General features: G+C 31.0%; 1 protein-coding gene across 5 annotated transcripts in view; it reads left to right on the forward strand.

Moving 5' to 3' along the window:
* Window positions 1-18,002, forward strand: part of LOC127735673 (kinase non-catalytic C-lobe domain-containing protein 1-like) — a 66,566-nt gene extending 48,564 nt beyond the window's left edge. For 4 of the 5 annotated variants that reach the window (XM_052245922.1, XM_052245921.1, XM_052245924.1 and 1 more), the window contains 12 exons: window positions 2,185-2,279; window positions 4,238-4,443; window positions 5,490-5,600; window positions 6,751-6,898; window positions 7,257-7,397; window positions 7,806-7,826; window positions 9,314-9,508; window positions 10,331-10,434; window positions 10,927-11,077; window positions 11,673-11,855; window positions 13,434-13,591; window positions 14,212-18,002. In XM_052245922.1, coding sequence (XP_052101882.1) covers window positions 2,185-2,279; window positions 4,238-4,443; window positions 5,490-5,600; window positions 6,751-6,898; window positions 7,257-7,397; window positions 7,806-7,826; window positions 9,314-9,508; window positions 10,331-10,434; window positions 10,927-11,077; window positions 11,673-11,855; window positions 13,434-13,591; window positions 14,212-14,437 — 1,739 coding nt within the window. In that variant the 3' untranslated portion in view covers window positions 14,438-18,002. The remainder of the gene's footprint in view (window positions 1-2,184; window positions 2,280-4,237; window positions 4,444-5,489; window positions 5,601-6,750; window positions 6,899-7,256; window positions 7,398-7,805; window positions 7,827-9,313; window positions 9,509-10,330; window positions 10,435-10,926; window positions 11,078-11,672; window positions 11,856-13,433; window positions 13,592-14,211) is intronic. The other variant, XM_052245923.1, reaches the window with a different exon arrangement.
* The last annotated feature ends 2,450 nt before the right edge of the window (window positions 18,003-20,452 follow it).

The following is a 20,452-nucleotide window of genomic DNA, read 5'->3' on the forward strand; positions in this document are numbered from 1 at the left end:
TGAATGCGGAAACAAGATGACAACCAACAAACGTAAAGACATCAGTGATGGACAAGTTTGGAATTGCAACACCTGCCTTAAAAGAAAATCTATACGGACTGGAAGCTTTTTTGAGGTACTATAACTGTACAACATTTTTTTTTACATAAAGCCCACAACAATATGAGCAAATACAGAATGAAATTGGCAATGTGTTTTAAACTACCAAGTGTAAAAACCTTGTATTAACCCACGTGTCATCATTAAGCAAATATTGATTTCGTAGATTATAAAGGAACTTTTGAAATATAAAATTACAGTAAATGTTATTCTCTTTATAACCTATATGTTAAAGATATACACACTCACTTATAATCTTTGAAGATTATAAATATACTTAGCCGAAATACGATTACTGTCAAGAGTCTACTTCCGCAACTACAATAAATACGCGAAAACACACCACTGCGAAAAAATGCAATAATCATGTGAAATACGGGCATAAACATTGAAAACGAGAAATGAAAAACTTGCGAAAACATTTTTTCCTCAATTTGCAAAATTTTATCTTGACGAAAATAAGTCCCTCTACAGTGTAAGATTTATTTAATATGTTTATCTGATGGCATTTCTTGACATTACAGAAAATTTCTTTTTTTTTAAATACATCTTTTCCCATTTATCATAAATTTGATTTCCATTTTTTTTTCCAGAAAAGTAAACTCTCTCTCATCAATATAATGCAAGTCTTATATGCCTTTAGTCTGGATTTTCAAGTCTATCAATGCTTAAAACTGGTTCCAGAGCTGGATGAAAAAACCGTTATAGAATGGTACTGTTTATTTAGAGATGTATGTTCATCAGCAATGTTGAGGAAACCGATTGTCCTTGGTGAGGCAACAGATGGGTTTGACACCAACATAGTTGAGATAGATGAGAGTTTATTCGGAAAGAAGCGGAAGTATCATAGGGGAACAGGAAACCAAAAGTATTGGGTATTTGGAATAACCGAGCGCGGTACAAGAAACAGTGTTCTTCAATTAGTGGAAAGAAGAGATCGTAATACATTGCTTCCTATCATAAAGCGCTATGTAAAACCTGGATCAACCATTTTCTTCGACAAATGGGCAGCGTACGATACTCTATCACAAGAGGGTTATAAACATTTGTCTGTTAACCATAGTGAAGAGTTCAAGAGCGATGAGGGGTGTTGTACCAACGCAATAGAAGGTCTGTGGGGACTGGCTAAGCTTAGGATGAAAAAGATGAAAGGAATATTACCATCGAAAATCCCAATGTATTTAGATGAATTCATGTACCGATACAAATTTGGATTTTCAAATGGTGACATTTTTTATAATTTTATTGAAGACGTTGCTACCTTTTCGCCAGTTACAGTCATTCCATCAGATTGAGATTAACAAAAACATTAATTAGTCGGACATTCCAGTTGCTCAATGAGTAATGCAAATGTATGCATGGTTAACAGAAAAAATAAAGATGTATTACTGTTGATTCATTTATTTTCGTGGATACCAATTCTCGTGCATTGAGGAAAACTAGCTTTTTTCGTAGATATTTAATTTCGTAGTTTTGGCAAAGTCTGCATACATTCCTTTAGAAAATTTGTAATTCGTTGAACAGTTAAATTCGTGGTTCCACTGTACCCACGAAATTCACGAAAATTGGTATCCAACGAATATTAAAGAATCCACCGTATTTCTTCAACTCTCTGAAGTATTGTCTAATATACAATTAATAGTCATTTAAAATGTCGATTTGTCGATGTGTCGATGTGTCGATGTGTCGATGTGTCTATGTGTCGATGTGTCGATGTGTCGATGTGTCGATGTGTCTATGTGTCGATGTGTCTATGTGTCGAGGTGTCGAGGTGTCTATGTGTCGAGGTGTCTATGTGTCTGTCATTTGAGACTACGTTTCAGGAATCGATACAATATTTAATACAACATTCATATTATTGTAGATGTATGAATATGTAATTGGGTTAGGAACTACTTCTACCGTATATTACAGTTGAGCCAAAATTTCTGTATTGAATTTTCAGTTGATTCACTTATAACTAATCACCAAAATGTTGACCTGTCCAAAAGTTGTACTCAAGGTTGTCTGAAGTTGGCCTTGATAAAGGGGGAGCTGTAAATTGTTTATATATTTTTTTATAAGCTTTATATAATCTTTTTACAGGTGAACAGAAATCAACATTACTGCAAGTTTGTAAAGATTTAGATGAAATGGCAGCAAAAATACACTTCCTGCAACTTTGTCAAACACATCTGCAGGTAAAGTAATTAGTTTAAAATGCCTGTATTATGGTTACTGTAGAAAGGCTTGTATAGTTCGCACCCCCTTCTCCCCATGAAATTTTAGGTAAAAAAACTTTTTGTAACTGTTAGAAAAGGTCTTATGAAACTCCGGTAATTTCAAATCCTGTGCGGTCATTTGCGGTATTTTCTTGGAACAACCTGTTTTCCATCATCAAACAGAAGCTGAAACTGCTTGTAAATGATTCGAGAACGCTTCATGATTGTTAAAATAAGTTTAATTCACTTAAAAAACAATTTAGAAACTTGTGTATGTTTAAACAGGAAGTTTAAAAAGCACGTGTAAAAGAAGAAATTAACCAGTGAGAGTCGAAATCCGTACATAACAGATATCACTATAATACGACTTTGAAAGTAAAACAGTTCCATCCTTTTGTAAAACAGTCTTTAATATATCTATCACATTAGTGTTTGAAGGGTCTTAAGCTAATACAAACCATATTAGTCAGTATGAAACACCAAAACGGAACGAACAATAACCGATTACGTTTTGTAGTTTACAAATTCTAAGCTGGTTTACGGTTGTCTTTTTCACTATGTTTGTATCGTTTCAATCAAGCAGATACTAGTTTATTTCAACCAATGCATTGAAAAGAAACGAGAAATTTGTAATGAAAGGTTTAGTTTTTATATTTATCAGTATTAATTTGATGAATAGAAATAACTTATTAATATGGATGAGTTAAAATTATTAGTTTGAAAAATGATAAGAGCGCCCTCTACAATATAAATAACAAAGATGGCGGAACGTAAACAAACCACCTCCCCCGCGAAATTGAAATTTTTGTCTTATTTCTTGCTTATTGTACTCTATAGTCCGCACCCCGTCTGAAAGGTCCAATTTTGGAGAATAAAACCACTGACTATACAAGCCTTTCTACGGTAGCTATTGTCTGTCTGTCTCTTAATTCGACTGACCTAACTGATCTTGCATTTACTCAATTTATTTAAACGATCTTTAATTATTTTTACCTGATTCACCGAAGGCGGAAGCAGGACTAGTAACTGCTTGACTCCTTTTGTCCATCTTTCAGTCTGTCTGAAAGAAAACGTTGATGCTTCTATGAAAGGGAATGATTTAATATTTGGTCTGCTGCTTAATAATGTTGAGTTGTAGTGAGTAAGCAATCTGTCGTGTAGCCACTTACTGTTTGGCAATAGTTTGAAATTTTACAGCACGCATTGTGCAAGGAAAGTTTTCGTCAAAGTTTTCTCGTCTTCTATTAAATGGAATGATTTAATATTTGGTCTGCAGCTTGATTATATTGAGTTGTAGCAAGTAAGCAATTGTTACATCTACAGTGTAACTTTTTCCTGTTTGCCAATAGTTAAAAATTTTAAAACACTCATTGTACAAGGAAAATTTTCATCAAAGTTTTCTTGGCTTCTATGAAAGGGAATGATTTGATATTTGTTGTGCAGCTTGATAATATTGAGTTGTAGTGACTAAGCAGTTTTTACATCTGCCGTGAAGCAACTTCCTGTTTGCCGATAGTTTGAAATTTTACAACACTCATTGTACAAGGAAATTTTTTGTCAAACTTTTCTTGGCTCCAATTGAAGTGAATGATTATGATATTTGGTCTGGAAATGATCAGTTATGTTCATGTATACATGTTACCTCAAGCAATTGCATGCAGCGAGACAGGTCCAGACCCCATACTGGTCTTTTTAAATGTTTGATTTCATAAAGACAAAATTTCACTGATTTTGACCATTTTCAAATTTTTCATTCCAGAGTTATGGGACCTTAGTTGTAAAAAATTGAACATTTGTATCATTTCTTATGCTAACTTGAGTTTAATTTATTAGATATTTTTATAATTATTACACAATGTTTAATTTCATGGAGACAAACCCATTCATTCATTTTAGTTTCAGTATACAGTAACAAGTTTTATATTTTAATTTTTCAGATGTCAGTAACTGAGTTATCGAGTATTCATCCCACCTATTTATACTCAGTGGTAACATGTGATCCTGATCAGCCTCTTAAACTGAAACCTTGCCAGGATAACCCCTTACTGGAGTTCCAGATCCTACGGGAGCCACAGACTGGCTGTGAGATACAGGCTTTACATGCAGGAATGACAGATGGCCTCATGTCTTATCTTTTCTCATCGTAAGTTTGCTTTCCGTTTTCCCTTTATATAAAAAAGGAGATGTATGACTGCCAATGAGTTTCATAGTTTCCTTTTATATTTGGGAGTTGAGTTCTGTCTTTATCAGTAATATGAAAGTTTGTTCAATAACAATAGCAATAGTTATAAGCAATAAGAAACAAAGTGACGGCTCATTTTTTAGAATTTTTTTCTGTTTAAAATGTGCTTTGTCGCTTAAAAAATAAGGAGATGTGGCATGATTGTTTATGAGACAACTATCCACCAGAGACCAAGGAGATGTGGTATGATTGTTTATGAGACAACTATCCACCAGAGACCAAGGAGATGTGGTATGATTGTTTATGAGACAACTATCCACCAGAGACCAAGGAGATGTGGTATGATTGTTTATGAGACAACTATCCACCAGAGACCAAGGAGATGTGGTATGATTGTTTATGAGACAACTATCCACCAGAGACCAAGGAGATGTGGTATGATTGTTTATGAGACAACTATCCACCAGAGACCAAGGAGATGTGGTATGATTGTTTATGAGACAACTATCCACCAGAGACCAAGGAGATGTGGTATGATTGTTTATGAGACAACTATCATCCAAAGTCCAAATGATGTGGATGTAAGAAACTATATGTCTGCCTTTTAATATTTAAAACTTTCAAAATATTTGCATTTTGTTCTTATATTTAAAGTTTGATCTGAGATAACATTGCAATAAATTTTTGATAATTATAATAGATATTAATGATTCAATACCACATATGTGCTGTAAAATAGTATACACTTGATTTTATACAATATTACAGTATCTTACAATACCTTAAGGGCTTGTGACATATGTTTTAGCCATTTGAAAAAACAGTTTAATTAAATTGCATATATGAAATTAATTTTATAAAGTTATGTTTTTAAAAATATCCACAAATTATTTTTTTTTTTAATCTAAGAAAATTAGTATCCTTAAAATTAAATGAATTTATAGTAACTGTTAAAATGCTAACAAAAATCTTTGATTTTAAAATATTGTTATTTTACTTTTTTACAGAACTGCTTTAAGTTTTGGATACATCCACCAGTATTTATATTGTTTCCGATATTTTGTATCACAGACAGATGTTATGAACTTTCTTATTACGAAATATAAAAGTGCAAAAGGGTAAGTTTTCAAAAAAACAGATCCTTCGGCTATAACATGACATATAAAATTAGATAACTCTGTGAAAGGTTGTCACTTGTTATAACCATAACCTTCAGAGAACCAGTTATTTTCATTTTTCATTTTTTTTATAGCAGTGCACAGAATGACAAAAGATATGAATAAAAGAAAATGTAAGGTATTCGTCAATGTGGTCAATTGCTCACTTTCTGATAGAAATTTGTTGTGATTGTTGTGTACTAAACATCTGATAAAGATGGACATAGGTAAAAACAGACATGAACATGAAAGAGTGTACTCTATTTTGACAATTGGAAGTGTACAATTATTATGAACAAATTAGTGACAAACAAAGGTTTTATATGTTCTCAAATTCCCAGTTATTCTATCATTTTAAACAAATAGTAAATTTAGTCACAACTTTTAAGAGGGCTGGGTGTTGAGGGAGGCACTAAAAATAAATAATTGGTGTGTGCTTGTATTTTCCTGATGATATCTTTCAACAAGAACTGTATTTAGAAATTTTATATTGTGTGGTTAGGATTTTAAGAAAGTACTTTCCAAGCCCACCACCCATTAAATGGAGAAGCAAACATCAAAACAATTTTTTTCACTTTCTTTCAAAAGGAAAACTAAACCATGACCTCGTTAAAATTTCAGAAAAGTATGCATGCATTTATTTATGCTAATCTTCAAAACTTTATTAAAATGGGAACTTCATGCCACCCAATAAAGCTTTATTAAAATTTGTATGATCAGTTTTGAAAAAATCTGATCTAATCAAGTCTAATTCTTATAGAACCTTGTGGGGACTGCTTACTATGTAATGTGTGGTAGGGATGAGGTGCTGAAATAAGTCACTTTTTCAAGCTTCATGATTTGGAAAAGGTCAGGAATTTTAGATGAAATAAATGACAAGGTTACTGATTGAATAAATATCTGAAACTAATCAAATGTTGATTTTTTTTCATGGATGCAATTAAAACCAGTCTAAATGCATCAGATATTTGTTGAAGTGCACCCTATTTAGAAGTCTATATAATCTGTCAAAGAAATATCTTTTTACTTCAATCTAGCTCTGCTTGAAATTTTAGTGGTTTGTTTTTTTTAAGAATAGCAGACAAATCATATTGGTGATTTTTATTTTCAGGAACAATAAATCAGGAGAATCCAATTTAACCAGGTTGAGACAGAGAGTGTTAGATTTACTGTACTTCTGGGTGGAAGGATTTTATTCCGTGGATTTTGATGATAACTCTGACCTGATTGATACACTGCAAAATTTTCTGGAAGAAGCTGTAAGTTATATATTTAGTATTGATTGAGATTTTTAATTGTAGTATTCAATATAGATTTTTACAATAAAAAATAAACAGGAATATAAAAAAAGGTATGCTTTGTGAAAGGTGACTTATTTACCATGTAGTTTATAAAGTTAATAGAGGAACTGAAGATCAAAACATCTTAAAAGGGGTATATATACTACAGCAATGTAAAGTATGTTTCCTTTTGGAACTTCTACACACAATAAAAAAATGGATATAGTGACAACTTTACATTATTGATTTCCAGCTTTTCAGGTGCACTAGCAATATTCTTATGTTATATTAGGTAGGATTCGAGTGTATGTATCCTAACCTTTATTTAATTTTTAAGGGCATCAAGCCATCATCAGAATATGAGGAGCCCTCCTTACAAGATTTACTGAACAGCTGTTTAATTGGACAGAACATAGACCTTTCTTCAACAGCCACAGAAGATAATATCCATGTCTATAAACCAGGGACACAGAAAAAGGTACACTTTTAATAATTTAGCTTTGACCTTTATCATGCTTATTTTCAGGTAGGAATCAATTTTCAATTAGAAATAAACTTACATTTATTCACACCTTTTACAGACTCGGGAAGATTTAAAGCTTGACAAATTGTACAGACACCGGTCTATTGTTGAAGACTATCTTGTCTCTGTACGTCGTTTTATTATTTTTGTTGTTGGGTTGCTGTTTTATTTACCTATCCTAAAGTTTGTGTATAAACAAATCCAGACAAAATTGTGAAATCTTGTTTTTTAATAGTTATTAGTTAATATAAAAAATAAAGAAGAAAATAAGATTGATGTATAAATTTAAAACAAGTTCTGTTGTTCAAGTGTACCTACATTATTGCAAACAAGCATTTAAGCTTTAAGGATTGTTTTATTTAGGACAATAGCGAAGAACCTCAGGTAATTTGCATGTAGATGGTGAGAATAAAAAATAACATTTACCTTTAGTTATGTCTTACTTTCAGTTATTTTTGGGATACAAATTTCTTGTGCACAAAACATATTACTCACATCCTTTTTGTATTCCTCTATTAGTGAAAAAAAATTAAAAGTTTGTTAAATTGTAATTCTATTAACATCAAATTAAAAGTCTTTCTGTATATAGTAATTTTTTAAAAATTGTTTACTAATTAAAAAGTAATAACATATGTGCGGATTTTTCCAAATACTTTGTTAAATACAATCCTAGCACAAGTATTTGCACAGATACCTATATATATAGATATTGTAGTAATTTATTGAGTGGGGTTCCTAGACATATGAAGTAATTGGTGTTCAAGGTATTGAGTAATAATTAAATAACATGCATTATAATTATATCCCCGCTTTCAAAAAGTGGGGGTATACTGTTTTACCTCTGTCTGTCCCATGAATATTTTTCGTCGCATCTTTCTCAGGAACTACATCATAAGGATTTCTGAAATTTGGTTTCAGGGTTTATATAAGTCAGCTATACCGTGTGATGCGTTTTCAGATTCATCACTCAACAACTTCCTGTTTACCGAACACTTACATCATTTTACACATGACATCCAAGTAGTTGAAAATTTTCGTCACATTATCTCAGGAACTACATTACAAGGATTTCTGAAATTTGGTTTCAGGGTTTATATGAGTCAGCTATACCGTGTGATACCTTTTCAGATTCATCACTCAACAACTTCATGTTTACCGAACATTTTCATTTGGGCGGGGGTATCACCAGTGAGTAGAAGCTCGCAGTTTCACTTGTTTTCTTTATCTTTCTTTATCATTTATTTCTCTTCCTGGCTTAGCTCTTATTATTAATCAATTTAAATTTAAAATTAATTGGTTTATGCATAAAGGTTGTTAATATATTTATATTAAAGTGGTCAATATAACTCATTGGTAAAATAAATAAATGGGAACATGAAAGTCTGTGGAGGGTTAGTCAAAGTAAAAAGTAAAAAACATGCTGTATTGATTTACCCAAAAAGTTGGGAAAGCCAAAGATGTGTACATACTGAAATGCTTAAAAGAGGGATTGTTCAGATTTAACTAGTTCATAAGCAAAACCCCTCTTAGAAATAAAATGTTGTTTTTTTTTTCTAGAAATTATCTACAGGTAGGTGGTTGACAAGATGTTTTGGTCTGTCCAAGTGAATATACATTCAAAAATAATTCTCAGAAGTTTTACATGTACTTGCTTGTCTTGTTAGCCGTGATATTGAAAGGGACAGATCTTCGTTAGCCATGATATTGACAGGGACAGATCTCTGTTAGCCGTGATATTGACAGGGACAGATCTCCCTATTTTACAAGGCTTAAGATCTACAACATATGGCTTTAAATAGAAATATTAAAGGTTAGATTTTTCAATTGAAAAAGAATTTACATTTTTTAATGACAGTTTACCTTAATTTCAGTGGGACACCCTTAAATCAGTGGTGAAGCCAAAATCTAACAAGTCTGTACTACCTCATGTAAAACCAGGGCCAGTAAAGCCACAGAGACGTGGAAGTATTGGTCTGGATTTGAAATTATCTCGAAGGACAGAAAATTTTACATTAGCAGACTATACTCCTCAGAAATTGGCAGAACAGCTGACATTGATAGAACAGGTAAAGAAAGTACAATAAATAACTTGCAATGAGTTGTTTCAATTTATATGTTCAAATATTTTAAAACAAGATACAAAGGCTAAGATGAATACATGTTTTTATTTTGTAAGTAATATTACCTTCTGTAATGGAGAAATATTTATACCACTAGAATACGACTTTAAAAGTAAAACATATTCATCTTTTTAATGTTTGCAGGATCTTAAGCTAAAACAAAACACATGCATCAGTATGAATCACCAAAACAGAACGAATAACTGATTGCGTTTTGTAGTTTATACATCATTATGTATAAGCTGGTTCCCTGCTGACTTATACACTTTTTTCATTCCGTTAAATACAAACGATTTCCAGTTTATGTCATGCAATGCTGTGAAAAGAAACGAGAAATTTGTAATGAAGCATTTAATTTTGAAAGTAATCACTTTATAATGGATTGATATTGCACATTAATATGGATTGGGGGCCCTCTACACTTTCAATAACAAACATGGCGGAACTTAAACAAACCTTTCCAAATCGAGTTTTTCTCTTTTTTCTTGCTTATCGTACTCTATAAATCGCAATCCTGCCTGGCAGCTTTCATTTTGGAGAATAATACCGCAGACTATACAAGTCTGAATTCAGTAGAATCATTCTGCACACAGAAATGAAAAAAAGTAAAAGTAGTGCAAATTTGACTCAGCTTGAAATTTCCAAAACAGTGTTATACAGTGTATTTGAAAAATTTTACATTCCAATAATGTTGTTTTCAAATCATGAAGTGATTTATCACATATGTTTTGGTACTTACCTATATGTTTGTTTTCTATTATGTTATAGGGACTGTTCCAGCAAACTCATCCAGTTCATTATTTGAACTCCAAGTCTCAGGGAGTTGGTGTATCTCTAACATTAGCTAAGTCTAGAGCACCGTCTACTTTCAAGTAAGTTATATTTAGTATTGAAGTTTTTAAGTTTACGGATTCATTCAAGAAACTTTTATTTTGACTTTCAACAACAAGGTTGCCAGAATATTGTAGACAGAAGATAATATAAATTTTATTTATGCTCTTTTCATTTAAATATTTATGTTGCTTATGGAAACAATTTTAGCATTTTTAGTCTATTCGCGCTGATACGACATAATGCAAACACCAATCAACCAATCCAAGAAGGTCTAACTATTAAAAGTTGGATGATGTTAACCACATAAAACTTAGTACATCTGTTTATTTTGATTTTGAAATATATGCCAAATTAGGGTTAGGACCCAGATTTTGCTGTTAACTTAACATGGTAATGTGATCAAATGAGTAGAGCATGGTTTCCTATGGATACATATTCTTGTACATGTGTTGGTAAAACATTAAAACATTTTTAAACTTGTATTATAGGGAATTGCATCCAAAATTGAATCATTTAAAATTATATTCCAGGTTGAACAGTCCTGATAGTGAAAACCAGTCAGAGTATAACTTGTTTGTATGCGACATCAGAAATGAATCAAACATGCAGCAGATGATTGAGTTTTCTAACCAAGTATCTCACTGGGTGGCTGCTGAAATAGTCAGCTGTTCCTCTGTGAAGGTAAGTAAAAAATTGATCAGTCGTAATGTTAGTTTTTATCTTAGTATCAAGCTAGGGCTGCTTATATTGTTAGCCTTTCTTTTACAGCGGTATTTATAAACAAATGCCATTCTTGGTTGCTACTTAATTTCTATAGCCATTGGTCTGCAGATTCAAGTTCATAATGAAATTGACAGTATGAACCTTTAGAACTTTTATGAAAAATATTAATTGAAGACAGGAGATAGTATACATTTTAACATTTATTTGTTTATGCTCATTTCAATTGAATATATATATGTTTTTAAATGGAAATTACATCAAGCATTTAGATTTAAGTATTTTTTTTACTAGTTGCTTTGGTGATAAAGAAACAAACGTTTGCCTCTGTACGTGAAATAAATTACAAAATGAATGAATTGCTTTTATGTGATAATAAATGACTCAATGGACTGTCTTGTGTATTCTAATACTTTTGAATTTTAGGATATTAGATGACTTAGACAGTAAATGTAAAGCAAATAAAGTAATTTGCAATAACATGATTTTTTTTATAAATATGAATAGAAAATTATGAGGCATCGATCTACAGCTCTAATCTACCTTTTCCTTGCAGAGCCAGACAGCAGTACTAAGTAAGCTGTTATTTACAGCCCAGACTTGTAAGGATATGAGAAACTATGCCACATGCATGTCAATCTTAGAAGGTTTGGAAAACTTAGTCATCAAACAGTTACCAATCTGGAAAAATCTGTCTGCCAAGTGTGTTACAGTAATGGAAGATCTGACCTCTACAAGGGTAAATATCTTTGTAGCTTATTAGGGTAGTTATCCTCCAATAATTTAATTTTGGATGTAACACATCTTCTGATTGGCTGAAAGTTTTTTGTCTATCATCTTTTGGACATAAATTTGTCATTCTTTAAATACAGTTGTAAGGAGGAATATGGCTTTTGTCTGTCATTTACATTTTCTTATATACTCAATATTTGGAATGAAAATGATCTGTTTTCATTTTTTATACGCCCGTCAAATTTTTGACGGGACATATTATGTTATACAAATGTCCGGCGTCCGTCCGTCTGTCTGTCTGTCTGTCTGTCTGTCCGTCCGTCTGTCTGTCCGGCGTCAACATGTTGCACCGTAACTTGAGAATGACTTATCCAAATTTCATGAAACTTAACATAGTTGTTTCTTATGATGGTCAAAAGATCTGTATACTTTTTGGTGAAAATAAGATTAAAACTTTTTGAGTTACGGGACTTAGTAACTAAAACAGGTGTGTGTTTTTTTTTCACATGTCGCGCCGTATCTCAAAAACAATTTATGATTATTGCTTAAAACTTTACACACTTCTTAGTTATATTAATCTTGAGATCTGTATACTTTTTGGTGATGATTCAAAATTTTATTTTAGAGATATTGAGTATTTTGTTAAAAAAGGGGGAGGGGTTTTTCACATGTCGCGCCGTATCTCAAAAACAATTTATGATTATTGCTTAAAACTTTACACACTTCTTAGTTATATTAACCTTAAGATCTGTATTCTTTTTGGTGATGATTCAAATTTAATTTTTGAGTTATTGAGTATTTTGTAAAAAAAGGGGGAGGGGTTTTTCACATGTCGCGCCGTATCTCTAAAACGATTTATGATTATTGCTTAAAATTTTACACACTTCTTAGTTATGTTAATCTAAAGATCTGTATACTTTTTGGTTTTGATTCAAAATTTTATATTTGAGATATTGATTTTTTTTTTTTTTTAAAAGGGGGGGTTTTCACATGTCGAGCTGTATCTCAAAAACGATTTATAATTATTGCTTTAAATTTTACACACTTTTTAGTTATATTAATCTAAAGATCTGTATACTTTTTGGTTTTGATTCAAAATTTTATTTTAGAGATATTGAGTTTTTTGTAAAAAAAAAGGGGGGTTTTCACATGTCACGCCATATGTCAGAAACTATTTATGCTTATTGCATAAAAATTCACACACAAGACAAAGGGCGTATCATGCGCTCATGGCGCAGCTGTTTATTTGATATTCATGTACTAGATTGTGGTGTTGCTCCATTTATTTGGGGAAAAAAAGGCCAGAAGCACTTCATTTACCAACATTTGAAAATATTTTATTCTATAATTAGATGATTTAGTTTTCTTCACCATACTCATATTCATTTTAATTAAAATCAGTTCTTTAAAAATTCAAATTTCATTTCTATAAATATTGATTCTATTCAATTTTAAATTTCATACACAGTCAAGACAGTTATTAATTTAAAAATTGTTTTTAACATTATATTATAATAATAAAAAAAATTAATGAATAATTTTCTATAGAAATAAGAAATAATAAAACCTTATTAACCTTTTATAGATCTTTCTCAAAAGTGATGTTGGAGCATTGTTGAGTAACAAGGACAGTCACATGTATCCCACAATTCCATCAGTGGTACTTCTACTGTTACATATACAGCAGTGTGAAATCGGAGGATTTAAACTGGCAAATGGAATGTATAAATGGAGTAAAATGAGGTGAATAAATAAAAACAGCAATAAACAGCTCATTTACATGTGTCATTTAGGGAGTTTTAATATACTACAGTCTGCTCTTTGGTCGGGTTGTTGTCTCTTTGACATATTCCCAATTTCCATTCTCAATTTTACTATTTACAGTTCACATTACACAAGAAAAACAAATTGTTTAATTTACTTTGCCCCTTTTTCAAATATATTATTTGGAGAAGTATTTGGTTTTTTTTTTACAAAAAAAAAAAAAATATATTTAAACTAGACATATGATGTCCAGGGGTCCTATTTAAATGGGGAGATAGAGACAAACCTTTAGAAAACCAAAAAAAAATTGATAGGAACTTTGAATTAAACTAATTTATAGGTATTTGAAAGTCTTAACTGCCAGGTTTTTCAATCTTAAACCATTCACAGAGATTTCAAAATATAATAAAAAGTGCATGAATTATTTTTTTTCTTTAAAGATAGCTTAAACATTTTTTAATGGAAGAAAAGTTATTTGAACATTATTTTAGATGTAAAATGGAGATATAGGCTTATATAACAAAGTATTATTTAAATTTCAGGGCTACTTCAGTAGTTTAGAAGGTATTTTAATGCCTTTTTTTCCCTCTATTTTTCAGATCTATTTGCAATGCTATTGATCAAGTAAGGATATTTAAGAACCATTTATATGGATTTGACCCAGAAATTGACCTACAGGAAGTTCTTGTTCAAAGAATGAAGGAGTTCTGTGACCAGGATGTCCATCAGATTGCTGCCCAGCATGATACAAATTATCATAGAATGTCTAGTGGTGGAATTGTTGGTGCCTTCCGTAAAATGAAAGGAAAACTGCAATCGAAATAAATTGCTGAAAAATTGAGACTGCCTTATCAAAAATACTTCTGAACACGTCAAAGGAGATGAAACAATTATTTTATTATTAGAAACATTATAACATGAATGAACTTTTCATAATTAAAATCTAGGACCACTGATATATTTGTCCTGAGGAAAAAAAATGTGCCAAATTCCTGTGAAGATCACGCAGTGCTGATTATTTAGATATTATTAACTCTTAACAAATCAGTTAACAGTATTTTAGATATATAATGCATGAAGATATAGGCTATTATTAACAATGTATTATATAAATATTAGAAAAATAAATTGTGTAGTTCAGAAAATAATTATTAGTGTTCCTGAGGTCCAAAACTTTACAGAGATTAATAGTTGAAAAATTTAAAAAGCACTTTCATGACTTTAAGCATTATAAGATGTTATAATTGTCTTCCTTGAATTCAACAAGATCAAAATGGCTTCATCTTTAATATTGTTATTTATATCAAAATAAAACATGTTTTCCAAATAGCATTGACTATTGCGATTTAAAGACCCATTGGTTAATCATGGAGCTTTATTTTCCCTTTATTGTGGAATGATCGTATTGTAATTTAGGCTGTTTTACTGTGCAACCACTATTTTTTAATGGCCTTTTACAAAAAAAAAAAAAAAAAAGGAATATATTTCATGGCCTTAGAAAAGCCTTTTCAGTTGTTGCCATCTTATTTTTTTAATTTTTAATGCTTTTCACAACCTGCCCCTTAAAGAATTATTTCAAAGGTATTTATTTCAATGTACAGTGTAATGCCAGAAGGGGGATGAGTCACTTTGATAAGACTATGATATGCTGATGAAGATTTCAGCAGTGATATTTTAAGTTGTGTTTTAAAAGAAACATATTTTGTACAAAAATCCATTTTATTATTGCAATATAGAAGTTTGTGATACACTGTATATACTTTTTACACGTTTATGTTTACATATATATTTTATTATAAAGAGTTTTTATGATATTATTTTTATAATTTTTTATGATCTTATATCATTCCAATAACCTTTTTCATAACAAAATGATCTTTTCTGCACAAAAATGTGTTTATTATGAGTGTATCATTTTATTTTGATAGTTTCTTTTGAAAACAAGTATGAATTCAATTTGAAATATATCTATTCGAAAGCATTTCCGAAATCAGATATATTTTATGATATTTTCAGTATTTTAATCAAACAGATTGAGATTTGGCAATTTTATTTCTTATATTATCTGTGTGTATGAAAAATGTTAACTGAAGAAGTAGTCCATATAAGAATCATGCAAAATCCAAATTTTATCATACACTTTATGTTGGCTACAAATGTTTATTTTTTATCAATCAGTTCAGTGGATTTAGATGAATGGAATGAGTAGTATTTTCTATTCACTGTCTTACCAGGACAGATAAATGTCATACTGTTTAAAATATATTTTATATGATATTATTGGAGTTATCTCCCTCAAAATGAGTTTTATAATGCATTCTATAGAACTTATATGTCATCTCTTAAGGGTCCATATAAAAAATTGTATATGAATATCAGCATCCTAAATAAGAATTAATTTGTGTATGCTTTCCACCCATGAATCACATTTTGTATGTTTCTTATAAGGACTGGTACTTATAATTTAAAAAAATTAGTGTAAATCAATTGTCATATTAAAATTATATATATATATATTTATTATATTTATATACTTACAAAGTTGTTAAACAGGGTTGTTTGCTTGCCCATAGATCTGCTAATACTAAACTGTGATATTGTATATTATAGTATATTTATTTATTGTTTATTTTATAATTTTATATTCTGCTGACATACTTTTATAAATATGCATTTATAGAACATACAGGCATTTATTAATTTGTTGACATTTATATTCTAAAAATAAAATTGTACAAGTTGTATTGCATATTAATATCATCAAATGATTTACTATTTAACTTTCCAGAAATAAAACTATTAATATTCTTTTTTTTGGAATGTTACCATTTTAGCTATAGAAACATGGTATTTGAACTTCAGAAAAAAACACTTTATATTCATGAAACTATGTGATGGTGAATTTATATTTTTAATCTTGTTTTTTAAGATCATATGGCCAAGTGATCTACAGTCATCGCTTTGCATCCATTGTCTGACAATTTACATGTTTCAGTATCTCCTCTGAAATCAAACTTGTTAGAAATAATATATGGAACACCCTTTATGAGAATTCCTAATTTTGATACCATGGAATAAAAAACATGGCTGCCAGAGGCAATCTTTCAATTGGCATTTTTATTTTTAAATCTTTGAAAATTTCAAGAAAATCAGTGTGGAACTTTGGAGATTTATGACCGATCCTCAACTTGTTTTAATTGGTTGACAAACATGGTGGTATTGACGGCACAGAATTCAGATTAAACCCTATGAAAAATCAAATATTCATCATCTCCTCAATTTTAACTTAACTTCAAACAAACAAAGGATGTATGGAAAAGCCTGTACAAACTATTTTCAATCTGTTCCTATTGAATCAAAAACATGGCTACCAGAGGCAATCTTTGATTCTGATTGGTCAACATTCAAAAATCTTTTCCTTCCGAAACTACCGGAAACAATTTTAAAACATAAGAGGATTGATGAGAGGAAGATGCTCTACAAAAAAAAAACAATTAAATGTTGATCCATTGATAGCACATTGTTCCCATTAAAATCCTATTGAAGGTCGACTTTTCTTCTTCTCTGAATGTACTTCAGTCAATTTTTCCCTACCTTGTCAGGAATGGTATAGAGAAGAGTCTTTTCAAACTTACTTTAATTTCTCTCAATCAGATTGAAATACATGACTACTAGAGGCAATCAATGATTCTAATTGGCCTCATTTCTAAATGTTTTGTCTGATTTTGTTTCTTCATAAGATTTCTGACAGATTTTATTTCAGTTTGAGGGCTAACATGATTTTTTTCAAACAGTTTTATTTGTTGAATATCTGAGTAAAATGTTAGGCAAGGTATAGGGAAACTTGTGTTTTTGTAATGAACTTTCAAAGGTATTTTCAGCTGCCAATGCAAGATGCTCTTTAACTTCTAAGGGAATAGAAATCAGTGTTATCTTTAGATACCAGATGAAGGATACAGGCTCTTTTTAATAAAAATAAATTATAAAATGGAATATTTAAGTGGTAGTTGAAATAGGGACTTACAGGCCATAATGAGGCAAAGATGCTTTGGTCATTTTTCACTTAAAAATTACATGGTAAAAGTCTAAAATGGAACTGGCAAAAAAAAATAAAAAAAACATCCTTTTAAAACAAAGATTGATTATTTATAAATTTTTAGAAAATTTCTGTCCTGTTTTAAAGTGTTTAAAAGTGTATGAAAATTATTTTACATATTGTATTACAACATCTTATGACTTCCACAAATTAGTATACCTTGAATAATCAAATATACCTTTATAATTGTATCTTAACAGTATATCAATATGTATTTTGGATACAATGTCAGCCTGTATTTGTTAAACTTCATTGATTATTTTCCAAAAATGAAAATAAAATGTTTTTTGAAAACTTGTTTTGTTAGTTTCATGAGAGTTGGTTATTATAGAAATAGGTTAATAACCTATCACATGTCTTTGTCTATCTGTTCATCCAACCACATATTTTGTTTATTTGATTCACATCAATGCAGAATGATTGGAATATAAAGCATGTATTTAACATAATCATATGTGGTTGACAATATAAGGTACAATAATGATATGGAAAAACATGATGTTACTCATGACCATATGTCTCTAACCTTGGATCATCAAGAATATACATGACATATTTGTTACTGTACTTTAAGCAATCAACAATCAATCAATCTAACCTTGGATTAGTTGAATAGTTGTAATGTCTGTTCTACTTTGACTTATTGAGGGTTCATTGAACTGGAAATTATCTTATAACTCTACAACTGCCTGGTGTCCTGATTTTAATGAAAAGATCTCTTAAACTGGCATCATCAAGATAATTATTTTTCATTGACAACATATTAGTTAAAATTGATGGATGTGTTTTTCACCAGACAAACAGCATTTAAATGTGAAAACAAACTTTCTCCTCTTCTAACCAACTTGTTTCTTTATTCATCCAAGCAAGACATGGTACTTGGGTTTCTAAAGAATAAAAAGGATTCCAAGTCAACATTATAATTTTACTCTGACAGCAGCGGAAACCTTCACCACCTTTTACTTGTTATAATCAAAACAAAGAATGCCACTAGTGGTGCAGAGACTGCTTACCATTTGCGAGCACCACTTAGTTTCTTTAAGAGGGTTTTGTGTTAATTATGCTATGTCTTGTTTCTGATGTTAACTGTCTTGTCTATCCTTGGTCAAGAAAATTATGCTGTGTTTTCATTTTAAACTTTTGTATTCTGTCATATTTTAGGGTTAGAGAAATTATGTATATGGCGGGTTTATAAATTTGGAATTGTGTTGGGGTTAGACAAGAGATATTTATCAATCTGCCATGTGACCAGATATGGGTCATTGGAGTAACATGACAGATGTCACTAGTGAAACATAAACTGCTGACTCTTGCTTTGCACCTATATCATCACTGTCTATTGTAAATTACTTTTGTTTGTTGGTGTTTAATGCCCCTTTCAGGGAACTTGGCTGTATTATAATGGTCAAATCAGAGCTGAACACACCTCACCACCAGCATGGTTCGAACCTTAAATTTGACAGGCTAAAGATCACTGAAGATGAACTACTGTGACCACTTGTCCAGAGAGGCATCTTTTTTTAAAGACTTCGTTTTTCTCAATCTTTGATTTTCTGTGTAGTGTTTGATGGACAGTGTTTGTTATTAAGTCCCTTTTAGCATATCGGTCCTGGTGTTGATCGTCATCTATTGACCAGCAGCTGTCTTTCAAAGATCTTTTCTAAAACTGCCAATTTAAATCAATTTTCCTTAGCAGTTAGAGCAAATTTGAAAGAATAAAAATGATCAACAGTTCAAGGTGTATATCCAGCAGAATTTTTAGAAAAATCTAACAGACTATTTTGGAGTTATTGCCCCAGAATTGTCAATTTTTAGTACATTTCAAAGCTCTTAGCTTAGGGAGCAACCATTTAACTTCAAGGGGGGGGGGGTATGGTTTTTGGCACCTTTTTTTAAAGACTGTTTTTCTCAATCTTTGATTTTCTATGTGGTGTTTGATGAACAGTGTTTGTTATTAAGTCCCTTCTAGCATATCGGTCCTGGTGTTGGTCGTCTTCTATTGACCAGCGGCTGTCTTTCAAAGATCTTTTCTAAAACTGCAAATTTAAATCAATTTTCCTTTTATTTTTTAGAACTTTAATAGATAGAGAAAAACTGTGAACATAAAAAATGATCAGCAAGATAAATGAAAAAAAAAAAAACTTTAATAGGTGAACATAACTGAACTTGTTGATTAACTTCTTCAAAAGAAGTTTATACTGCCCCTGAATGACAATTTTAATGAATCTTAAGGGGGTTTTTTTGTCTTGCCTGTGACTTTCGTTGCAGAATGCAAGACATAGGGATTTCAATCTGGTGGCTTTGTTGTAAACTATTTGTATAAAGCTTTATATTTCAGAGAGTAGCCGACCTGGAGGCTTCACACCTTGTATACAGATGCCTGATTTTACGATGTTTCCGTCTGTCGTACCATACTCAAACGTCCATTGTCCCTGACCTCATTTTCATGGTTCAGCCATTTCTTGAAAATAAAGTAGCTTTTTTATAATGTGAATTTCTCACTTATTATGAGTAATAGGATAACTATATTTGGTACATTGGCCCCTCCCACGGTCTAAATGTCCGTCAGACAGGATTCATCTGACCTCTTCCTCATTACATGATTAGGTCTGATTCTCAGATACTGTAAGCATTTGCAGCGGCGGTTCCAGGATTTTAGGTTAGGGGGGTGCAAACTTAAATTTTCACCTTGCGGAGCGAGGCAAAATTTTTTTGAGGTAAAATTATCTTCATATTCTTTATTA

The sequence above is a fragment of the Mytilus californianus genome, unplaced genomic scaffold (genome assembly GCF_021869535.1).
Source record: "Mytilus californianus isolate M0D057914Y unplaced genomic scaffold, xbMytCali1.0.p SCAF_3, whole genome shotgun sequence".
Taxonomy (NCBI): Eukaryota; Metazoa; Mollusca; class Bivalvia; order Mytilida; family Mytilidae; genus Mytilus; species Mytilus californianus.